The 24,912-nt window shown below is 40.4% G+C and overlaps 1 protein-coding gene across 4 annotated transcripts in view; it reads left to right on the top strand.

The window, feature by feature from the left end:
* PIK3R3 (phosphoinositide-3-kinase regulatory subunit 3) overlaps window positions 1–24,912 on the top strand; it is a 102,530-nt gene that overhangs the window by 63,444 nt on the left and 14,174 nt on the right. For all 4 annotated transcript variants that reach the window (XM_058680665.1, XM_058680672.1, XM_058680677.1 and 1 more), the window contains 2 exons: window positions 7,967–8,147; window positions 8,530–8,655. In XM_058680665.1, coding sequence (XP_058536648.1) covers window positions 7,967–8,147; window positions 8,530–8,655 — 307 coding nt within the window. The remainder of the gene's footprint in view (window positions 1–7,966; window positions 8,148–8,529; window positions 8,656–24,912) is intronic.

The raw sequence follows: 24,912 nt of genomic DNA, 5'->3' as shown, positions 1-24,912 counted from the left end.
TCAGTTGGATTTATTTATATGTAGGAGTTCCAATTCATTGACTAGCATGTTTCAGAAAGGGCTGATGCTTTAGTCCTAGGGAGTGGGTATGTTCTATTCCATGCAGTCTATTTTGTGACAGCTGTAAAGTTTAGAAAATTATCTTTGTGCAAGAAACCGTTCTAGGACTGGGTATATGAACATGAATAATACATGGTTTTGCCCTCAATCATTTGCAGTCTAGGTGTACAGTGGTGGAACAGGAAAAGTACACATAGGTAAGAATACCTCAGAACGTTTTTAGAAAGTGGAATTGAAAGATAAATTTAGTGTAAAAGCTGTTTGAAATTAGTGCATATTTTTCCAGAACAGCATTTTCCATGAACATTCTATAGATCCCTCCCACTATGCCTTAATGCAGAATCCTGACTTCTCCCAATTTCCTCTTGCTTCTAACTTCTGGAAGCTGTTGTTGTTTTTTGTCTCGGTGAGTGTAACTATTCTAGATACCACGTAAAAGTAGAATTATTCAGTAAGTATTCTTTTGTGTCTGGCTTATTTTTTCTGCATAATGTTTTCAGTGCTCATCCATGTTACAGCACAGGTCAGAACTTCATTCCCTTTAAGGCCTTATAATATTCCATTATGTTTTTGAGAATATTTAAAAAATTAATGGAATATCAAAGAGTAAGTTTCTTTTGATGCAAAATATTTGAAATGCACACATAAAAGTGTCTTTAAAATGTTCATGGAAAAATTGCATGGATTTCCATTTTTTTTCTGCACCCAAAAGCATCTATCTTTTAATTTCTCAATGAACTATTTGGAGTACCTTCATATATGTTAAATTGTGTTTGTATGTTTTTGAAGATTTGTTTATTTACTTTGAAAGTCAGGATTACAGAGAGAGGGAGGATAAGAGAAAGAGGTCGTCCATCTCCTGGTTCATTTTCCAGAGGGCTGCAGTGGCTCTGGGTGGGTCAGGTTGAAGCCAGGAGACTAGAGCTTTTTTCAGGTCTCCCCCTCAGGTGGCAGGATCCAAGCACTTAAGCTACCCTTTGCTGCTTTTCTCAGGCCTGATGGGAGCTGATCAAAAGAGCAGCCGGTACACAACCAACACCCATATGGGATGCCAGTGTTGCAGACAGCAACTTTACTGGCTACATGACAGTGCTGATCCCTTGTTGGTCCATTCATCAGTTGACAGATATTGGCAAGAATGTTCTGAAGTGTGTAATACAAGTTCTGATGGCAGGTACTTAGTAATTGTTGAATGAAGTATGTCATGAATGAGAGAGTTACAAAGGGACAATTTCCCAGAAGAAATGTTGGCTGAACAGGCCTTGATCAATTTTGCTAGGCAAAAAAAACGATGCTGTAAATTCAAATTTATAGCTCAGTGCTAGGATCTGCAGAACATTGAACAATGAGTTAAGAACTTTTGTCTCAAGGATCACATAGGCTAGTGAAGACAAAGGGAGTAAGAAAGCTGCTTTTAATGAAAGCTAAAACAATAGTTGAAACAATATGTTATATAACATTAAAAAGTTGATTTTTCATGAAAGAAATTGCATTTGATTTATACCTCAAAGCAGATAATTGGAGAGGAGTTGCAGAACACTGACACACTAGGAGCAGAAATCAGAGGTGAGAAATTACAGCTGTGGTTGTGAGTTGCGGTTACAATTAGCTAGGGAACAAAGTTTGTAAAGAGGAGTAAGTGGAAAGGGCTGGAATGTTGGAAAGGGATCATGTTATAGAGGATCTTGAATTCTAAAAGTTGGATTTTATATTTAATGCTGTAGGTAGGCAAGAGGAAAAAAAAACAAAACAGGGAAGTCATGAGCAAACTATATTGGAGAGATACATGTAAAATCTTTTATGAATTAATAGATCATGTTCTATTCTTTAAGAACAAATAATGCTGCAGGTACTATCGTAAGCAGAGGAAGTGAACAAGACAGATATGCTCTCTCCTAGTGTTTATTCTTGGTGTGTGTGTGTGTGTGTGTGTGTTGAAGAATAATACTTGGGATAGTGGCTCTTGGAAAGGAGTTGAGGATCCAAGAGACAAAGTGGAGTTGAGACCAAAATGTATTTGCAATAGAATATGTATGAGGTTGAGAAGGAGTTGAAGATCATTGTGGTTTGAAGCTGCTATGCTTAGAACAAATGTATCATTTTTAGAAAAAGTTACATCGATAGCAGTTGCTTTATTGGGGAGAAAGGGATAGATAATTTGTAGCTGTTCCAGAACTACTAGGTAAAATGTATATTTAGAAAATAACTAGAAAAATAGACTTAATACTTAGGAGACAATATAGGTCCAGAAAAAGAGCCAGACACCATAAGCATGGAGTGAGTAGATTTTAAAAAAAGAACTTTGCAGGGGTGGGGGAAGAGAGTAGAGACTGAAGACAAAAATTTTTTAGGGAATGACTATTTGGAGTCAGTAAAGAGACCAAGGCCAAAACAATAATTTGAGAAGTTGAAAACAAAGAGGAGTAGTGTCATAAAGTCAGGGGAGGATGAAATATGAAGAAGGCAGGGCAGAGGAAGGAATAGAACTTGGAGTCAGGGAGGGGACAGAGTATGAGTTTTGGAAATCATTGGTGACCTTCAGATGAGAGGAAGAGAAGAAACCAGGCTGTAGAGTTGACAAGGAGGAAGTACAGGTTTTCCAGTTGAAAAAACATTATTTTAAAAATTTGTTAGTGGCATTCATCATAGAAACCTTAGACACTTGACATATCTTTAAGAGTCTACACTCAGGGATTGGTGTTGTGGCATCCCATTTGGGCGCCAGTTGAGTCTTGGCTGTTCCACTTCTGATCCAGCTCCCTGATAAAGTACCTGGGAAAGCAGCAGATGATGTCCCAGGTGCTTGGGCCCCTGTACCCTCATGGGAACCTTAGAGAAGCTCCTGGTTTCTGACTCTAGCCTTGTCACTTGGGGAATGAATCAGTGGATGGAAGATTGATATCTCTTTATAACTCTCCCTCTCTGCCTAAAACTGTGCCTTTCAAATAAATAAAAGAAATCTCAAAAAAAAAAAAAAAAACCTGCACTCTGCCAAGCATATTACTCAGTGTTGGAATACTAGGAAACATGTCATTATAATTTTATTCAAGAAGAATACAGTGTAGGAGAGAGACATGTAACTAAAAATTCATCATCACTTCCTTTGTGTCTTGAGTCCTCTGCGCCGATTAGAGTCCGTGCTCTATTACTTAAATTATCCTTGTGAACATGTCCTCAACAAACTTGTTCATCTCTCCCTCCATTGTAGTCCGCTAACTAAATTTCAACACTTGTTAAACTAATATATTCCTTGCCTTTCTTGAACAGCTGATTGTGGAGAAAAATCACAACTGTTCTCACTGTCACATTAAGTTAGTGACTGCTAGCTTTAAATGGACGCTTAGTATTGCTGAGCTTAGCTTCAGTGTTTACACAATCCATTTATCCTTTCTTAGCTGACAGTTTCACATGTTCTTTTATTTTTTTCTGCAAATTACCAATCCTTCTTGCCTCTTAACTATAGAACTTGTTCTTTAGTTCGCTGAAAATATGGAAATAGAACTTCTTCATTCTATAGCTATTAATGTATTTCTATATTAATGGGAAGACTGTACCTTTTCTCCGGTTCCAGTGAATGAATCTTTATGTCCCTGTCCTGGGTTCACATCTCAAATTATTTGTGGATCCCATTCTATCTTTCTAATCCACTGAAGGACATCACATATGGAATTGTTTTGTCCTCTTATATGGATCAATAACTTGGGGGATGGGGTTTGTGGTGCAGTGGATGAAGCTACTACTTGGAATCCTGCATCATAATGCTTGATTCATGTCTACTGTGCAGCCAGCATTCCTGCTAGCCTAAATGAGCTGGCCATTATGTCTCCTGTGTGCGTCTGTGCATATTGTCTACTGCACAGGCCAGGTCTATGGTGGGTGGGTAGGGTGCACTGCAGCATCCATTACTTTGTGTGAGATATGGGCTGAGACGGAATTGGCCAGGCAGCTTGCATACTGTGGTATGTGCATTGGCTGATGCAGGTGACAGATCAGACCTGACCCTGCACTGGCTAGTGCACGCAGGTATCAAGTCTCAGGTCACCCCAGGAGAAGTTTCTTAGGGGACTCTCCTACTAGATCTCTGGGTTTAGACCCTGACCACAGGGAAAAATCACAGGATGTGTAGTCTGACTCCGGAGTGCATGATTCATACCATTTTTCCCCTAAAGATTTATTTGTTTCTATTGAAAGGGCAGATTTATGGAGAGCAGGAGAGACAAAAAGACCTTTTAACCACTGGTGGTTCACTTCCCAAGTGGCCACAACAGTCGAGTTAAGCCAATCTGAAGTCAGGAGGCAGGAGCCTCTTCTGGGTCTCTCATGTGGGTGTAGGGTCCCAAGGCTTTGGGCCATCTTCCTCTGCCTTCCCAGGCCACAAGCAGGGAGCTGGCTGGGAAGTGGAGCAACTAGGACACAAACCGGTGCTCATATGGATCCTGACACTTGAAGGAAGAGGATTAGCCAGTAGAGCCCTTGCACCAGGCCTGAGGAATATCATTTTGGATTGCCTTCTTCATGTCTGTGTGTGACAGTTTAATTCTTCTACTTGCCTTAGGTAAAATCTTTGAGGGGTAGGTGTCTGGTGCTACAGTTAAGCTGTTACTCAGGACTTTCCTGTTCATGTGGGAGTGTGCTTCCATTCCATCTTCCCGTCATGTGCATCTTGGGAAGCAGCAGATAATGACTCAAATAGTGGGTCCATCTGTGAGAGTTCCAGATTGAGTTCTGACATCTTTGCTTCAGCCTAGGCTCACTCTGGGCGTTACAGGTATTTGGGAGAGTGAATGAGTAATACAAGATTTCTTTGTTTCTTCTCTCTCTGCCTTTCAGGTTAAAATGAAAATAAATAAAAAAATTCTTTAAAAGCCTTTTGAAACTACCTTGGTTAGGGTTTTTAGCAGGAAGTGGTGTTGGATTTTGTCGAAAGCTTTTTCTCCATCTATTGATACTATCATGTGATTCTTGTTTTTCAGTTTTTGGATGCGGTGTATCACATTTATGGATTTCTGAATGTTGAACCATCCCTGCATTCCAGGGATGAATCCTACTTGATCTGGATGAATGATCTGTCTGATGTGTTTTTGAATTCTGTTGGCTAGGATTTTGTTGAGAATCTTAGCATCAATGTTCATCAAAGAGATAGGTCTGTAGTTTTCCTTCTCTGTTGGTTCTCTGTCTGGTTTTGGGATTAAGGTAATGTTGACTTCATAGAATGAGTTTGGAAGGGTTGCTTCCTTTTCTGTTGTTTTGAAGAGTTTGTAGAGGATTGGGGTTAGTTCTGTTCGGAATGTTTTGTAGAATTTTGTAGTGAAGCCGTCTGGGCCTGGGCTTGTCTTGTCTTTCATACCCATATCTAAACTATGAGCAAATCTTGTCAGTGGTCTGCAAGCTATATTGAGTCTTTGCTATTTCTCATTATCTCTATTGTTGCTATCCTCATCTATTCCACCATCATCTCTTATCTAAATTATTGTAGTAGTCTCCCAACTATTTCTCTGCTTCTGCCTGCTTTCAGTAGTCTCTTCAATATAGCAGGTATAGTGAGCTTTTGAAGCCACAAAATTAGGTTATATTATGTTCTGTTCAAAACCCTATTGTATCTCCCTACCTCCCTGCCCAGTTTCTCACAGGCTGTTACATGGCCCAGGTTCCTTACATCCTTCTCCTGTCTTCTACGTGCCCTCTGACCATTCATCCCCTGGATCACCAGCATCCTTGCTATTCCTAGAACATACCAAGCATGCCTCTACTCCAGATGCTGTGTGCTTGCTGTTCTCTCTACCTGGACAAAAATTCCCCTCAGTTACTTGGTAGGGTAGCTCCCTTTTGTTAAGGATTCTGCTCAAGAGTCAACAGAAACAAAAGGTTTCCCGAGCAGCATATACAATAAATAATAATTCCTGCACTGCCAGAATTGTTTCTTCCCTTTACTCTGTGTTTTTAAAAATACTTGTTTACATATTAAATTTACTGGAAAAGCAAGGGGTGGGAGAGACAAGAAGTGTCCACAGTGCCTCGTAGATAGTATGGTTCCTGGCACCCATTACATACTCATCATTTTTTATGAGATGATTGAATGTCTTGATAAAAGAATAGCTTGCATCTGATATGTGTGTGCATGTACACACTTCAGTTACTGAGTTACTGTGTATGATTATGTGGTCTTTGTAATACATGTTTCATAGGAATAATTATTCATCTGAATGCTTCCTTTTTGGGAATGGGTCTTCCAGCCTAGTAGTTAAGATACTTACATCCCACATTGGAATGCTTGGATCTGACTCCTGGCTCTGACTCCTAACTCTAGCTTTCTGCCAGTGCAGACCCTGAGAGGAAGCAGTGATGGCTTGAGTAATTGGGGACTAAGTTGGGAAACCTGGGTTGTGTTCCTGACTCTTGGTCCCCTGCCTGACCCTGGCCCAGCTCTGGCTGTAGTGGGCATTTGGGTATTGTAGAAGCATATGCAATCTCTCTCTCTACCTCTGTAATAAAAATAAGTAAATATTGACCTAAGCGTTGTTTAATTTAAATCAATTCATGAGTTCAAACATGTTGTGTTTGACCTTTCACAAATCCCAGTGCCTCATTTATTATGAACATAGTGTAACAAAAAGACATATGGAAATCTTTTTCCTCTTAGTATGCTGCTGTAAGAAGAGTTGAACAGGGATGACACAATATTTTGCTATAAAGTAATAACTTTTCAGCTTATACCTTATGGGAGCCGCAAAACATTGCTATTTTGTTTATTTAAAGATTTGTTTTGATCTAGTGGAAAGACAGAGTTAGAGACCTGGGATTGATTCAGAATGAGACATCTTCCAAATGCTGGCTTACTGCCCAAATGCCTGTAACAGCCAGGGCTGGGCCAGGCCAAAGCCAGGAGCCTGGGTAGGACTTCATCCTCTTGGGTGGAGAGGGCCCAAGCACTTGAGCTATCATTTGCTTTTTTTCCAAGATATGTTAGCCGGAAGCTGGATCATGGGCAGAGTAACTAGGGCTCTGACTGATCATCCCATATGGGGTGTGGATGCCCCAGGTGTCCGCTTCACTGACTGTGCCTTAATGCCTGGCACAACATTGTGTTTTACACTTCATCATGTTTTAAGGGGCCACTTGTATGTATATAATGCAGTAAATCAAGTTGAGCTGAACTATTCAGTCAACAAATTAGGCCCATGTAACATATGTAGTTCTTCAAAAGCTATACTTTTGAAGAAGAGTTACATTCAAAATTACACATAGAAGTTATGTATAGAAGAGTTACATTCAAAATCATTTGCCAGTTGTAATGAATTAAATAGTCATTTTGAGAATTATAAGCAAGTATAAAGGACAAATAATATAAGATCCTAGATTAATTACCCTGCTGTAAATCATTTAATAAGTTTAATTATGATTATGCATTAACAATAAAATTGTGAGATGGTGAGTGCATGACAAATGTTTGTCATCCGCTTCATATTGGATGGCTACTGCTTTCCTCCTCCTAAGTCATACATTCATGTATTTAAGACCTAAATACATTATCTCTGTTTTCCTGGAAAAAATATTGATAGATTTTGAATTTAAAAATTCATTTGTAAAATAAACAAAAGATACAGTTTACGTCTTAGCTATTTTTGTAACCATATTATATTTTTTGCTAAATTTGTTGATGGTGAATGCTGTTTAGATATGTTGACTTTTAATAACCCAGCTGTTTTGTAGACAAAAGAAGTAAGTGTGAAAATCATAATAATCACATGCATGATTATAAATGCCTTTTTGCCCTTTCTAGATTGTTAACATAGCAAAACATTTTTTTTTATTATATGATGCCAAAGATTCATATCTCCATTTGAGAGTAATAATTCAGTAGAATTTGGGGGAGAAAAATCTACAGTTTTTGTCTTGTTGTTCACAGGAAGGGAGGCAATAATAAGTTGATAAAGATCTATCATCGGGATGGTAAATATGGCTTTTCTGATCCTCTGACATTTAATTCTGTTGTGGAGCTCATTAACCACTATCATCATGAATCTCTTGCTCAGTACAATCCCAAACTTGATGTGAAGCTAATGTACCCAGTGTCCAGATACCAGCAGGTATGATTACAGCTCTTGATAGTTACTCTGCAAGTCATTACTTGATTCTGTTTGCCAGGCTTATCAGTTTTTTAATCAAATTGTAAAAAAATTTCCAACTTAAGAGTTTAGATATTTTGGGAAATTATTTTATGTCTACTATTCTGAAATAGCTTTTAGTGTATATTTAATGTTATATGAAATACTTCTGTTTTGTTTCCCACTTAAACCTTATTTCTTATTTTTAAAACTATTTAATATGTTTGAATGTTGATAATATTAAAAAGGGTTTAGTGCTGTTGCATGCTTAATAATAATAAAACTTAAAAATTAATGGTTGTGGAAAACTCACATCAGAGAATTGTTAACATTCTTATTTCTTTATTTCTCTTTGGCTGTATAGGATCAGCTGGTAAAAGAAGATAACATTGATGCCGTAGGCAAAAAACTACAAGAGTACCACTTTCAGTATCAGGAAAAAAGTAAAGAATATGATAGATTATATGAAGAGTATACCAGAACATCCCAGGTTAGTATATTCATGGACTAATGCATTTGTCATGCTATAGTTATATCAGATTTTCTGTAATTCACTTGATGATCTTTATGTGTTTTAATATGACAGACTGCAGAGGGTTTTTTGAAAGACTGATGTGCAGGTTACGTGCTGCTGTTGCTGCCGATATCCCATGTGAGAGTTCTGTTTCACGTCCTGGCTGCTCTGCCTTTGCTCCTGCTCCAGCTCCCTGCTAATATACCTGGGAAAACAACGCAAGAAATCCAAGTATCTGGCCCCTGCCATCCATGGGATGGAGTTTCAGCCTGGCCTGTCCCAGGCTATTGTGGCCATTTGGGGGAATGAACCAGCAGATGGAAGATTTCTTGTGTGTTTCTCTCTATCATTTCCTATCACTTTGCCTTTCAAATAAATGAAATAAATTTTAAAAAGGTTTCTTTAAAAAAATTGGATTAAAAGATGAGTAAGCAAATTGAATTCCATATATAATTTTTCAATATATATTGTCCATTAACTTTTTAAAAACTTTTTATATTTGAAATGTAGAGAGAGAAAGATCTTTCATCTGCTGTTTCATTCCCCAAATTGCTGCAATCACAGGGGCTATGCCAAACCAAAACCAGGAGCCTTTTCTTGGTCTCATATGTGGGTATAGGCGTCTAAGCACTTGAGCCATCCTTCACTGCTTTCCCTGGATCAGAGGTAGTCTCTGGTGCTCATATGGGATGCTGATGCTGTAGTTGGTGGCTTAACCCACTCTGTCACAGTGCTGGCCCCCATTAACTTTTGTGTTTTTTTTTTTTAAGATTTATTTTATTTTTAGTGGAAAGTCAGATATACAGAGAGGAGGAAAGACAGAGGAAGATCTTTCATCCGTTGATCCACTCCCCAAGTGGCTGCAATGGCCAGAGCTGCGCCAGTCTGAAGCCAGGAACTTGGAGCCTCTTCCCAGTCTCAAACACAGGTGCAGGGTCCCAAGGCTTTGGGCCATCCTCGACTGCCTTCCCAGGCCACAAGCAGGGAGCTGGATGAGAAGCAGGACCTCTGGCATTAGAACTGGCACCCACATGGGATCCTGGCGCATGCAAGGCGAGGACGTTAGCGGCTAGGCTCTCGTGGTGGGCCAGCCTGTTATCTTTTTAATTTATTTTTTATTTTTTGCAGTTAAAAAAGAGATTTATTATTATTGATTTTTTTTAAATTGGAAAGTCCGATATACAGAGAGGGGAAGAGAGACAGAGAGAAAGATCCTCTGTGTGTTGATTCACTCGCCAAGTGGCTGCAATGGCTGGAGCTGAGCCGATGCAAAGCCAGGAGCCAGGAGCTTCTTCCAGGTTTCCCATCCGGTTGCAGGGTCGCAAGTGTTTGGGCCGTCCTCGAATGCTTCCCCAGGCCACAAGTAGGGTGCTGGATGGGAAGCAGGTCCACCGGGGTTAGAATCAGCGCCCATATGGGATCCCGGGTGCATGCAGGATGAGGACTTCAGCCACTAGACTACCATGCCAGACCCTGTTTTGGGAACTTTTGAAGATCTCTGAAAAGCATGGATTTCAAATGTTTTTGTTTCAAAAGCTCATCTTTTTAATTCCATTTTCCATGAAATTTAAAAGTACCCTCCTGTATTTCTTAATGACCTTTTTGAGACTTTGATTATGTAATCCACGCCTTTTTTTTTTAGTTTTTTTTTTTATTATATTTTGGCAATCTTTACGTTGTTAATTAGGATTAAAAGGTACAAGGGCTATGGGAAAGTGGGTAAGACCACTATTTCCCTCAACTGCTGGGTTGGTTCTGTTCTCAGCCCCCGACCTCCACCGAAACCAATGAGTGTTGCAGTCCATCCTGGCTCTGCCCATCACATACTCGGCCCTCACATAAACTAGTGGGAGTTGCAGCCCAGCCAGAGCGACCCACAATAACCCCCACCAGGCCCGCCCCTACCCTGATTTGCCAGTATGTGTAGCGGACTAGTCCAGTCTGCTCCATATCCCATCTGGCTCTCGTAAATGTCGAAGGGCTTAGTTCCATCTAACCAGCTCAGCTATCCAGCCCTCACGGATGTTGTTGAGTGCCTCTCTGTCTAGCCACCCCAGCCCCCAGCCTAGTTATTTTGTGCCCTCCCATAGGAGTGGTAACCCAAGAGGGAGGAACCCACTATTTCCCTCCCAGGTCTCTCTCACTTCCGAATTATGCACTCTCCAGGTGGCTTTGTGGTTAGACTTGACAGTATTAGCCCCTAGTGCCAGCTTCTGCTACGGGTAATCCCCAACAGCTCTCACCCACTCTAATTTTGTTTGCACCAGTAGGAATAGCCCGCCCATCCTGGCTCTTTCCTGACCTGGTCCACATGAGGCGCACAGGTGTTGTAGCCCTGCCTATTCTGGTCTGTCCCCATCCCAGCTCACGCTGTCCAGTGGGAGTAGCTATCCAGCAAGGGAACCATCCCTTATTCCCCTGTCAGCTCTGCCCCTCCCTTCCTGATTTTCACGTGTGCTGGTTGGGTGCTGCGGTCCCATCTGGCACAGGCAGCCTCACCTTCGGTTTCTGTGTTGTGTACTGCTTTTGTTGTGACTGAACCTGGCTCGACCCACACTGTGCTCCGGCGTTCGGATTTGCCAGTGGATGACGCGAACTGATTCAGCCTGGTCCGCCCCCAACCCATGCCAAATGTATGCCAGTGGGACGCTTTCCATAACCTCTTCTGGGCTGTTTCCTTCCATGCTTCTTGCGCTTATTTGTAGGGTCTGTTTCCTGTCAGAGTTGCTCAGGTTCCTCCATCAGAGCCCCTCCTGGTGTCAGGTTTCGTGCATACCAGTGGGTTCACGGGTCAGCACTACTCAGTGTACCTCCTGTCCTAGCAGGAGCAGTCATGTCTTGTTTTTTTAAGATTTTTTTTTATTTGTTTGAAAAACAGAGTTACAGAGAGAGAGAGAGAGAGAGGGAGGGAGGGAGGGAGGGAGGGAGGGAGGGAGGGAGGGAGAAAGAGAGAGAGAGAGAGAGAGAGAAAGAAAGAAAGAAAGAAAGAAAGAAAGAGCAAGGGAGATTCTCCATCTGCTGGTTTACCTCCCCAAAGACCTCAATGGCCACAGCTGGGTGAGGCTGAAGCTAGGAGCCAAGAACCAGGAGCTTCATCCAGGTCTTACCTGTGGGTATAGGGACCGAAGCACCTGAGCCATCCTCTGTTGCTTTTCCACGTACATCAGCAGTCAGCTGGATTGGAATTGGAGCAGCTGGGACTTGAACCAGTGCCCTATGGGGTGTTGGTCTTCAGGTGGTAGATTTACCAGTTTTGCCACAGTGTTGGCCACAACTTCCTTATTCTTAAATCAATATATATTTTAAAAATTAATATGATTTATATCAATGTTAACTGATTGCAAGGGGTAAAATAACAAAAGCTTCAGTTAGACATTTTCTTTCATGAGTATAAATAGTAGGGAGAAATTATGCAACTCTGGTTGTTAGGACTTCAGGCGTCTTCTATCCTGATGCTTTGGTGTTTGTGAAGTTCACTTACTCTAAGGTCAGCTGTGACAAGCAAGCAGGAAAGAACTTGTTTTCTGTGTTCAAGGCAGCTTCCTAGAGGGGGCACACATTGGTTTTATCTGTATGCCACTGTTTAGAACTTGGTCATATGGTCAGACTTTTTGAAAAATGATCAGATGTGCTCAAGAGAAGCAAATGCCTGGAGGCTGTGGGAACACTAATAGTCTCAGCCACATAATTTTTATATCACTAACTTTAATAACCAGTGATAGTTATTTTATAGTATTTGTGATGTACAGCAAGATTCTCTTAAATAAAACAATCTGCTACTTGTTTTATCATTGCTTGTTTTTCAATTGGTTTGGCTTAATTTGCCCTTAGTTGTTACTTAGTTTATGGAGAGTGTTGGGAATTTGGATGAAGGCAGAAGTCTTCAGGAAAGTTTATCCTTTACAATATTTGGGTTCCTGCTAGCCTAAGAGTATAATTAATCACATTTCTCATGGACATTGCCTTGAAACACAGGTCATTACTTTGAACATTAAATAATTTATGGAAGCATTAATCCGCATTGATTCTACTAAATTAAATTCCATGTGATTCTCAGTGCAGTGGCTGAATTCTCAGTCCTAGTAATGATGATGATGAATTATTTTTAGCATCTGTTTTCTGTTTTATAAATTTCTGAATTTATCTTTATTATTTCCTTTCTTCTGCTTTCTTTCAGTTTCATTTGTCTTTTTAATATTATTCATGTGGGAGTTTTATTTATTGGCTTAAAAGTTTTGTTATTTAAAGCTATGAATTTTCCACTAATCAATGCTATAGGTATACTCCACAAATTTTGTTACACTGTATTTTCATTCTGCTATAAATATGTTCTTATTTTTGTATTTCTTCTTCGTTGTGTATGGTATTTACTTAGTTTCTAAAATTGATTTATTTCAAAGGCGGTGAGACAGAGACGAAGGTGTTCCATCCTTTCACTCCCCCAATTTGCACAGGCGTAAACCTAGTTGCCGGCAGCTCCATGTAGGCCTAACACATGGGTGGCAGAGAATCAAGTATTTGCATGTTACCGGAAGCTGGGATCAGGAATGGACCCGGCTTTGTGAATTCAGGCTGTCCGATGTAGGATGTGAGCATCACAACTGGCATCTGAACTGCTGTGCCAGATGCCTCCCCTTTTCATTAATTTATTTTTTTAATTGTACTTGAAACAGCAAGATAAAGCCTTGCAAAATAAAATCTAGTCATTTGGGATTTGTTATGCTATTTTTTTCTAACATAGTTTTATTGTTAGTTAATATATTGATTAATGCTGCAGTCTTTTGAACTTTATTGATTTATTTGATGAGCTAGTATATGCCTGTGTTGGTGAAGTGTCTGTGTGTGCGGATGAAGACTGTATTCTGCAGTTGTTGGTATAGTGTTCTATAAATGTCAGGTCATCATAGTTGGTACTGTTATTCAGATATTCTGTGGTTTTACTTGTTAATTGTTCTGGTGATTATTGAAAAGGATTCTTTTTGTTCTGTCAGCTTTTGCTTTATATATATTGAGATTCTATTACTGTTACTTACTTACACATTTTTTTTGAGTGTAACAATATGATATAATTCTCTGAATGTCTGAAGATTCTCTTGTCTTGAGGCTTGATAAGTGCCCACCATCTCTCATATGCTGATGTTTGCATGAGATACATATTTCTGTTCTTTTACTTTGAGTCTACTATCTGCGTCTCTTAAAGACAGCTTATAATTGAGACTGGTCTTTAAAAAAATGTAGCCTGGCAATCTTTACCTATCATTTGCAGTGTATAATGTATTTGTACTCATATTTCTTGTACTTAATTTGATAGGGCTGGATTTATAGATATTATTACCATTTGTTTTTATTTGTTTCATCTTTTTTTGTTCTATAGTTTTGTTGTTATTTTCTTTTATGTCATTTTTAAATTTCTAAGCCATGAATCTTTTTTTTTTTATTCATTGATTACATTGTATTATGTGATACAGTTTCATAGGTACTGGGATTCTCCCCACCCCTCCCAGTACCCTCCCTCCATGGTGGATTACTCCACCTTGTTGCATAACCGCAGTTCAAGTTAAGCCATAAATCTTTTGCATTTTAATTTACTTATTTAAAATACATTTGCTTATTTGAAAGACAGAGGTTGAGGGGAAGGAGAGAGAGAGATCTTTTATCCATTGGTTTATTTCCTAAATGCATGCAATACCCAGTATTGGGTCAAGTTGAAACAAGAAGATTAGAACTCCATTCGGATCTCCCAAATGAAATATAGGAACCCAAGTCTTAGGCCATGACGTGCTGATTCCTGTACACATTAGCTGGGAGCTGAATAGAAGTAGACAGCCAGGACTTAAATCAGGCACTCTGACAAGGAATGTGGGTGTCATGTACAGTGGCTTCATGTGCTGTGTCACAACACCTGCCTCTGTTGTATGGATTACTGAATATATCACTGCCTACTTAGAATTCATGTACATTTCTAACTCCTTATTATTACCATGTATTTTATTTTATTTTAAAAAATATTTATTTTTATTGGAAAGTCAGATTTACAGAGAGAAGGGGAGACAAAGAAAAAGATCTTCCATCCACTGGTTTACTCCTCAAATGGTCACAATAGCCAGAGCTGTGCTGATCTGATGCTAGGAGCCAGGAGTTTCTTCTGGACCTCCCATGCCGGTGTAGGGTCCCAAGGCTTTGGGCCGTTCTTCTACTGCTTTCCCAGGCCACAAACAGGGAGCTAGAAGGGAAGTGGAGCAACCAGGACATGAACTGACACCCACTCAGGATCCCGGAGCATGCAAGACGAAGACTTGAGCCACTATGCTACTGCACTGGGCCCAAGAGAGATATTTTGGATCTTCTGTTTCATTCCCTAGAAGGTCAAAACAGCCAGAACTGAACTGGGTTGAAACTGGCAGCCAGGAATTCCGAGGGGTCCAAGGTGTTAGGCCATTCTCCACTGCTTTCCCAGGCCATTAGCAGAGAGCTAGGTCAGAAGTGGAACATCTGGGTCTAGAACTGGCTGCCAAATAGGATGCTGGTGCTGCAGGTGGAGGATTAGCCCTATTTGCCACTGTGCTGTCCCTGAGAATCTTTTGTATTTTCTCACATACTTGCATTTTCTCTCTCTGAAATTTTTCATTCCTTTCTTTTTAAAATTTGAGTTATGTGCTGCTATTGTTTTATTAAAGAAAACTGTAGGGCCCGGCACAGTGGCCTAGCGGTTAAAGCCCTTGTCTTGAACACGCCAGGATCCCATATGGGTGCCAGTTCGAATCCTGGCAGCCCTGCCTCCCATCCAGCTCCCTGCTTGTGGCCTGGGAAAGCAGTTGAGGACGGCCCAATGCATTGGGACACTGCACCCGCGTGGGAGACCCGGAAGAGGTTCCAGGTTCCCGGCTTCGGATCGGCGCACATCGGCCCTTTGCGGCTCACTTGGGGAGTGAATCATTGGACGGAAGATCTTCCTCTCTGTCTCTCCTCCTCTGTGTATATCTGGCTGTAATAAAATGAATAAATCTTAAAAAAAATTATTTAAAAAAAATCTTAACAAGAAACCCAGAGATTAAGTAGCTTCTCTACTGAATTCTATCAAATTTTTATTTATTTCAAAGATACAGAGGGAGAGGGAGAGATCAGTCTTCCATTTGCTGGTTCACTCCTGGGTGACAGAAACAGCTGGAGCTGAGCCGGGCCAATCATGTGAGTCAGACATCTCCTTAGGTCTTTCACTTGGGTAGTAGGGGTTCAAGTACTTGGGCCATTTCTGCTGCTTTTTCCAGGCCATTAGCAGGGCTGTATTGGAAATGGAGAGCTAGGATATGATGCCAGAATTGCAGGAGGTAGCCCTCTGTCAAATTTTTAAAGAAAAACTAGCACGGTTTTCAATATTCCAAAACCTGAAAGAGAACAAATTACTCCAAACTTGTTCTGTGAGACCAGTGTTATCTTGATACCAAAACCACACAACACACACACAAAAATAAAACTTAAGATTTAGCATCTTTGATGAACACAAATGTAAACTTCTAAGAAATATACTAGAAATCTGGAAGATTATACACTGTAATTAAGTGGGATTTATCCCAGTGATGCAAGCATGGTCCAACATATGCAAATAAATAACATATTATATCAATGCAATGAAGAACAGAAGCACATGATCATCTTCAAAGATGAAAAAAAAAAACTAAGAAAATTTAGGGCCCGGCGCGATAGCGTAGTGGCTGAAGTCCTTGCCTTGCCCATGCTGGGATCCTGTTTGGGCACTGGTTCTAATACTGGTAGCCCTGCTTCCCATCCAGCTCCCCGCTTGTGGCCTGGGAGGGCAATTGAGGATGGCCCAAAGCCTTGGGACCCTGAACCAGCTTGGGAGACCCAGAAGAGGCTCCTGGCTTCTGGCTTCGGATTGGCTCAGCTCTAGGCTCTGCACTCACTTGGGTAGTGAATCATTGGATGGAAGATCTTCCTCTCTTTCTTCCTCTCTGTATATCTAACTGTCCAATAAAAATAACTATTAAAAAAAACTAATAAAATTTAACATCCTTTTATAATAAAAACTGTATATTTTTAATACAGTTTCTCCTACAGTTTTTTTTTGTAAAAACTGTTAGCATGTATAACAGACTCAGTGCTAGCATCTTACAGAATGGAGCAGGATTGAAAACATTCCATTTAAGGTCTAGAACAAGATAAAGATGACCATTTTTACTGCTCTTGTTTCATAATTAAGTACTGGAAATTCTAGCCAGAGAAATTAGGGGAGGGAGGTATGCTAGCTATTCCCATTTGATGATGATATGAGTACACGCACATCTGAAGGCTCCATCGAGAACTGGGGCTGGTGTTGTGATGCAGTGGTCTTAGCCACCGCTCACAATGCTGGCATCTCATATCAGGGCCAGTTAGAATTCTGGCTTCTTGGTTTCCAGTCCAACTTCTGGCTATTGCATATGGGAAGGCAGCAGAAGATGGCCAAAATACTTGAGTCTTTGTTGCCCGTGTGGAAGACCAGGATGGAGTACTTGACCTAGAATTTGCTTAGCCCCTGCCTGGCTGTTTTGGCCATTGGAGAAGTGAGCCAATGGTTGGAAGGTCTCTCTGTCTTTCTGTTGTTCTACCTTTCACGTAGATAAAAAAAAAATCTAAAAAAAAAAAAAAAAAAGAAAAAGTTAGAAGTGATAGTTCAATAAAGTTGTAGGATCCAAGGCCAACTATATCTCTATATTACAATGAAATATTTTGAATAAAAAAATTTGTGATAGCTACTACAAAAGCACAAACTACTTACAAATAAATTTGACCAAGGAGGCTAAAGAACTCTTCAATGAAAACTGTAAAACAGTGACAAAAAAATTGAATAGGCTTCAAAAAATGGAAAAACATTCTATATTCATAGATTGGAAGAATTAGTATTTGTTTTTCATTTTATTTGAAAAAGAGAGCAGTTTTTCGTTTGTTGATCGACTCCTCGTTTGCACATAATAGTCAGGCCTGAGCTAGGATGAAGCCAGGTTACTATAGGGGTGATAGAGACTCAGATACTTGAGCTGCTGCCTGTCAGGGTGTGTGACAGGAGGCAGCTGGATCAGTCAGGACGTGAAAGGAGTTTGAATCAGCAAAGAATGGGGAAGCTTGTATGGTTCATTAAGTGTGACAATATGCTTATATGAGACCTTCATAGGGGTGAAGGGATATATAGGAATGTTTTGTATTACCTTTGTGTTTCTATCTGATAAGTTTTTGTTTTATAAATTTAAAACTATTCTGAAAGAAAGTGCTTTAAAAACCCTGGTGTGTGTGTGTGTATGTATGTATATATATATATATTAATGGAATATTACCCAGACATAAAAATAAAATCCTAGAGCTACCACCTATAGCACCAGCATCCCAAGTAGATAGTTTGAGTCCCTCCTGTTCCCAGTCCAGCTCCCTGCTAATGCACCTGGGAAAGCAGCAGAGGATGGTTCTAGTCCTTGGGCCTCTGTATCCACATGGAAGACCTGGAAGAAACTCCTGGCTCCTGGCTTTGGCCTGGCCCAGTCCCAGAAATGTGATCATTTGGGAGAATGAAGCAGTGAATGGAAGAGCTCTTCTGTCTCTCCCTCTGTATATAACTTAGACTTTTAAATAAATAAGTATATTTTTAAAAATCCTGCAACTTTTGGTAATGTGGATGAGCCTGAAGAACATTACAGTTTTTTTTTTAAGATTGATTTATTTTTAATTGGAAAGGCAGATTTATGCAGAAGGAGATTAAAGAGAGAAAGATCTTCCATGCACTGGTTCACTCCCTAAGTGTCCCCAAAGGCAGTAGCTGAGCTGATCTCAAGCCAGGAGCTTCTTCCTGTTCCCCCATGTGGATGCAGGGGCCCAAGGACTTGGGCCATCTTCTACTACTTTCCCAGATCACAAGCAGGGAGCTTGAAGGGAAGTGAGGCAGCTGAGACATGAACCGGTGCCCCTGTGGGATCCTGGCACGTACAAGGCGAGGTTTAGTCTCTAGGCCATCGTGCCAATCCCAATATTATGTTTAATTAGATAAATCAGAGACAAAGATACAGAACTGCATGTTCTCATGCATATGTAGAAGTTCCAAAAATTGACCACATAGAAGTAGAGAATAGAGTAATGGTTATTAGAGGCCAGGAGGGATGGGGAGAAGAGACAGGACAAAGAAAGAAGGAATAATTACTAATGTTCTATAGCACGTATTATAAAAAAATGAGTAATAACAATCATTTTAAAGCAACTTGTAGACAGGATTTTGAATGTTCCTAATATGAAGAAACGACAAATGTTTGAGGTGATGAACTGATTATCCTCATCTGATTATTACGGTTACTTGCACGTACTGAAATCCACGCGTAAGTATTTGTGTGATATCATGTGATAAGAAATATCAAATACTGAAATATCACATGCTGAAATAGTACCCATAAGTATGAATGATTGTTATGTGTCATTTGAAATTGTGAAAAATAAAAACCACTGTAACTGTTCATAATGGAACAGTTCATAATGGAACAGTTGGTGTTATTAAATGTAGTCCCAATGTTGCATAACTACCATTTTTCAAACCCCAAACTTTTACATCATTTTTGATAACATTTTTGTGCCCTTAAACATTTTTTATTTGTGTAATTTATTTGAAAGGCAAAAAGAAAGACAGATCCCCCATTTGCTGAGCACTCTACAAGTGCCTTCAACAGCCTGGGCTTGTCCAGGCTGAAGTAGAGAGCCAGAGATCCTACTTGGGTGGCAAGACACCAGGTGCATGTTGTTATTATTTTTTTTTAAAGATTTATTTTATTTTCATTACAAAGATATACAGAGAGGAGGAGAGACAGAGAGGAAGATCTTCCGTCCAATGATTCACTCTGCAAGTGAGCGCAACAGCCAATGCTGTGCCAATCCAAAGCCAGGAGCCAGGAACTTCTTCCAGGTCTCCCACTCGGGTGCAGGGTCCCAAGGCTTTGGGTCATCCTCGACTGCTTTCCCAGGCCACAAGCAGGGAGCTGGATGGGAAGTGGAGCTGCCGGGATTAGAACCGGCACCCATATGGGATCCTGGTGTGTTCAAGGCAAGGACTTTAGCCACTTGGCCACCACGGTGCCCAGCCCCCCCAGGTGTGTAGTAAGAGCTAGAAGTAGAAACAGCTAGAACTTGAACCCAGCTACTCTAAAATGGAATGCAGGTGTCTCAAGTAACAATTTTAGTCTTAAAATCTTCAATTTGGGCCTGGTGCCATAGCCTAGTGGCTAAATCTTCACATTGCATCCGCCAAGATGCTGTATGGCCACCCGTTTGTATCCTGGCTACTCTGCTTCCCATCCAGCTCCCTGCTTGTGGCTTGGGAAGGCAGTTGAGTATGGCCCAAAGGCTTGGGACCATGTGGGAGACCTGGAGGAGGCTGCTAGTCTTGTCTTCAGATCCAGAGCTCAGCTCTGGTCATTGTGGCCACTTGAGGAGTGAACCAGCAGACAGAGGATTTTTCTCTGTATGTTTCCTTTCTTGTATATATATCTGCATCTCCAATAAAAACGTAAATCTCAAAAATATTTAAAAATCTGATTTTCCAATAGAAATAAATATCGTAAAATCTTAAACTTTGTACCCATTAAACAGTGAATCCCCCACCCTAGCCCTTAGTAGCCTTAACTTTCTAACTCTGAATTTGTCCATTCTAAGTTCATTATATAAGTGGAGTCATGCAGTGTTCGTCCTTCTGTGACTGACTTGTCTACTTCTGTTTCCAAAGTGTATTTTTGTTGTAATATGTATCAAGATTCTTTTTAAAAAGATGTATATATTTATTTATGTTAGAAAGATTTACAGAGAAGAACACACAGAAAGAAAGACATTCTGTCCGTTGGTTCGTTTCCCAAATGGCTGCAACAGCCAGAGCTGGCAGATCCTGAACCAGGAGCCAGGAGCTTCCGGCTCCCATGCAGGTGCAGGGTCCCAACGACTTGGGCCATCCTCTACTGCTTCTTCAGGCCACAGGCAGGTTGCTGGATGGGAAGCAGAGCAGCTAGAACACAAACCGGCGCCTATATGGGATCCTGGTGCTTACAGGGTGGGAAGTTAGCCACGGAACCATTGTGATAGGCCAATGATTTTATTTTAATGGCTGAGTAAATAGTGAATCAGAGCTGGAACTCAAACCTGGGAACTCCAGTGCTCTCTGGTTTTTAATGTAGGTGTTGAGAGCTGAAAGTTTTTCTTAGCAACACTTTTATTGCTTCCTATAAGTTTTGGTTTGCTGTATTTAGTTCTTCCACTCAGGGACATTTTCCAATTTCTCTTGTTATTTCTTATTCGACCTGTTATTTAAGAACATACTGTATAATTTCCACATTTATGAATTTTCTGCTTGTCCTTATTGATTTCTAATTTCATTCCATTGTCTTTGGAAAAGATACTTGTATGATTTTAGTCTTTTTGAACTTTTAAGACTTTTTTGTGGTTGCTGAAGAATTATGCTTAGGTATTTGAGTGTTTTGTGAAGTTTTGTATAACTGGTATATAATGTTTCTCAAGTTCCCTGAAGTCTCTATTATTTTTTTTTAAAGATTTATTCATTTTATTACAGCCAGATATACAGAGAGGAGGAGAGACAGAGAGGAAGATCTTCCGTCCGATGATTCACTCCCCAAGTGAGCCGCAATGGGCCGATGTGCGCCGATCCGAAGCCGGGAACCTGGAACCTCTTCCGGGTCTCCCACGCGGGTGCAGTGTCCCAATGCACTGGGCCGTCCTCAACTGCTTTCCCAGGCCACAAGCAGGGAGCTGGATGGGAAGTGGAGCTGCCGGGATTAGAACCGGCGCCCATTTGGGATCCCGGGGCTTTCAAGGCGAGGACTTTAGCCGCTAGGCCACGCTGCCGGGCCCCTAAAGTCTCTATTATTATAGAACTGTCTGCTTTTCCTTTGTATTCCTCCTGTTTTTTTCCTTCATGTATTTAGGGGCTCTGTTGTCAGGCATCAAGAAGATATAACAATTAGATATAAAATTGTATATATATTTATATTATATTTATATAATATAATTGTATATATATTTATATTTTATTTATATTATATTTACGTATATATGTAAAATATATTTATTTTATTATCTAAAATAAATATATCATATATATTTGTTATATCTTCTTGATGATTGAAAATTTATTAGTATGTAATGACCTGTTTTGTCTCTTGTAATCTGTTTTGATTTAAAATTTATTTTGTGTTGCCACTATAGGTCTTTTTAGGTCGCTGTTTATACAGATTTTTTTCCCCTATTTTCTACTTTTTAAAAGATGTATGTATTTTTATTGAAAAGACAGATTTACAGAGAGGAGAGATGAAAAGATCTTCTGTCTGCTGGTTCATTCCCCAAGTGGTTGCAACGGCCAGAGCTGAGCTGATCCGAAGCCAGGAGCTTCTTCCAGGTCTTTCATGCCGGTGCAGGGTTCAAAGGCTTTGGGTCATCCTCTACTGCTTTCCCGGGTCACAAGCAGGGAACTGGATGGGAAGCAGAGTAGCCGGAGCATGAACTGGTGCCCATATGAGATGCTGGTGCTTGCGGTGGAGGATTAACCAGTTGAGCCATTGCTCCAGGTCCCTATTTTTTAGTTCTTTGTATATGAAGTGAGTATTGTAGATATGGTATAGATGGATCATGTTATGTTTGTGGTTTTTAATCATGAGCACAGCTGGGGTTTGAATACAGTCATTCTGGTACGGATGCAGGTCTTCCAACCAGTGACTTAACTATTAGGTCAAGTACCCACCAGAGGTTCTGTTTTAATCCTAATATTTACATTCTTGAATTGCCCAGACACAAAGCCCTCTGATCTTATTTACAGACTAGTATCTTTGTTGATCAGTGTCAGGGTAAAGATGACACACAAGTGTCAGGGCTTGTGGGGCTGAGATAGACGTTGGCCTGTGTACGTACCCGCAGGTAAAATCGCAGTATGTGCAGTTCTCTCCGCAGTTGCTTTTCCTGGAAACCTACTGTAACCATTTTGTAGGTCATTGGAAATGCCTAATATGCACTTACTAATGGTAATTACTTCTGGGAGAAGTGAACACTGTGACCTTGAATGATATAATTTGTACAGAATATTGTAATTTATATTGAATTTAGTGTGCATCCTATGTATCCTATATATACTTTCTAAAACTCAAAAAAAAATTAAATAATTTCTAGAAACAAATTGAATAAGTGTAAAACATTTTATTATATGCATGATCATTTCACCAACCTAAGTTGTCAGCCTGGAGATGCTTTAGTAACTTCTTCACTGTTATGCCCCCAAACACTGGTCCCATTCCAAACATTTATCTAGAAGAGCTGAAGTAACCAAGACAAGCTTAAACATACATATACACACATACCACAACACCTTTCAAGTATCAAGGAGAAGGAAAAACGATTGAAATGTATTATGAATATTATTAAAATAAAACTGGAACATAAATGGAATGAAGTATCTCCTGACCATCAGAGTATTTTTGCATGTTGTAACTTACATGTTTTCAATCAGATTTCTGATATTCTCTCTAAGGGCTCTTCCCGCCTGAGCATTGCTCACATCATTTGAGTATAAAATGTAGATCTCCTTTATACATTACATCCAATATATTAGGAAATGGTGTATATCATTATACATGTCAGTTTATCTTCAGGATACATGCTCAGAATCCAACCCCTTCTCACCACCTCCACTACTATCGACTTCGTCCAAGTTGCCATCATTTCTTGTTTCTGTGTACTTCAGAAGCCTCCTACCTTATACATGCTCCCTCCCCCACATCAATTCCCAACACAGTATTCAGGGTAATACTTGCAAAACGGAGGTCAAATCACAGTGCCTCTTTGTTTAAAACCCCGCTCTGGTTCCACATTTTTTAGAGTGAAAGCCAGACAGAGACCTTTCTACAATGCCCAGCATGATCTGTGCCCTTATTTCTTTTTGACCTCATTTCTCATAATTCCCTTCCTTGCTCACTGTGCTCCAGCTCCACTGGCCTCCTTACTGGTCTTTGAATGCTGTATCACTGCTTCCCCCCTTCAGGTGTTTGCCCAGAATATCTATTTGTCTGGAACACTTTTCCCCTTCAAGTCTTCTCAGTTGTTTCAATAAGGTCTGTCTGACAACTTTATTTCAAATTGCAGCTTGCATTCTGATCTTCCTTTCTATTTTAGTTTTCTGATTTTTTTCATAGTAATTCTTATCTCCTAACAGATTACACAATTTATTTTCTTACTATGCTTGTTGTTTAGTTTTTATACAACCCCCTAAACTATAAAAAATTGTAAGAAGGCAGAAGTCTTTGATCTGATTCTGCTGTTTATCCCACACGCTTCAAGTGATAGCTAGCATGTAGTTAGCGCTCAGTAATTTGCTGACCGAATCTGTGCAAGGTGATAAACCTAAAGCACGTCCCCCTTGATGGGGGCCTGAAGTCAGGCTCATCTAGGAACCGCGGTCTTCGGGAGGACTAACAGTGGTTAGGAAAAGCAGCCACTGTCGCATGGGGCTTTGACTTGTTGCAGATCTGTTTCTGCTTTCTCCCAGTGGTTGGAGAATGCAGAAAGAATGTCACATGCAACCTGTGTGTTCAGTATTATTGTAGGATTGAACTGCAAAACAGCAGTCTGGAAGAGCAGATGGCAAACTCACCACTGACTGTGGAGTCCCTAGTTGGGAGCTGTGTATTGGGGTGTATGGGGATGATTAAAAAAAAAAAAAGCTACTGGATAGAAACCAGAAAAGGCTAAATATCTCTCTGTGATAATTAAGGCCAAGAGCTAAGTGAGGACTGGGCAGAGAAGAACCATGAGGGTTAAAGCTCTGGGAGAGAACCTGTGTGATGGCTGGGTGGCTAAGTCCTTGCCTTGCCAGTGCCACACTATATGTGGGCGCCAGTCTCTGTCCCAGCTGCTTCACTTTCCTCTCTGGTTGTGGCCTGGAAAGAAGCAGAGGGATGGCCCAAGTGCATGGAACCCTGTACCTGTGTGGGAGACCCGGAAGAGGTTCCTGGCTCCTCGCTTCAGATTAGCTCAGCACCAGCTGTTGCGGCCACTTGTGGAGTGGACCAGCGGACAGAGGATCTTTCTCTCTGTATCTCCTTCTCTCTGTATATTGCCTTTGCAGTAAAAATAAATAAATCTGATCTCTGAAGATGCCATGTTATTCATGGCTGCACCATAGCATGCTTTCTTCCTTTGTCCCAATTCCTTAAGATA

This window comes from Ochotona princeps, chromosome 2 (genome assembly GCF_030435755.1).
Source record: "Ochotona princeps isolate mOchPri1 chromosome 2, mOchPri1.hap1, whole genome shotgun sequence".
NCBI lineage: Eukaryota > Metazoa > Chordata > Mammalia > Lagomorpha > Ochotonidae > Ochotona > Ochotona princeps.
Note: the sequence above shows the minus strand (reverse complement) of the source record. Positions and strands in the feature narration are given on the sequence as shown.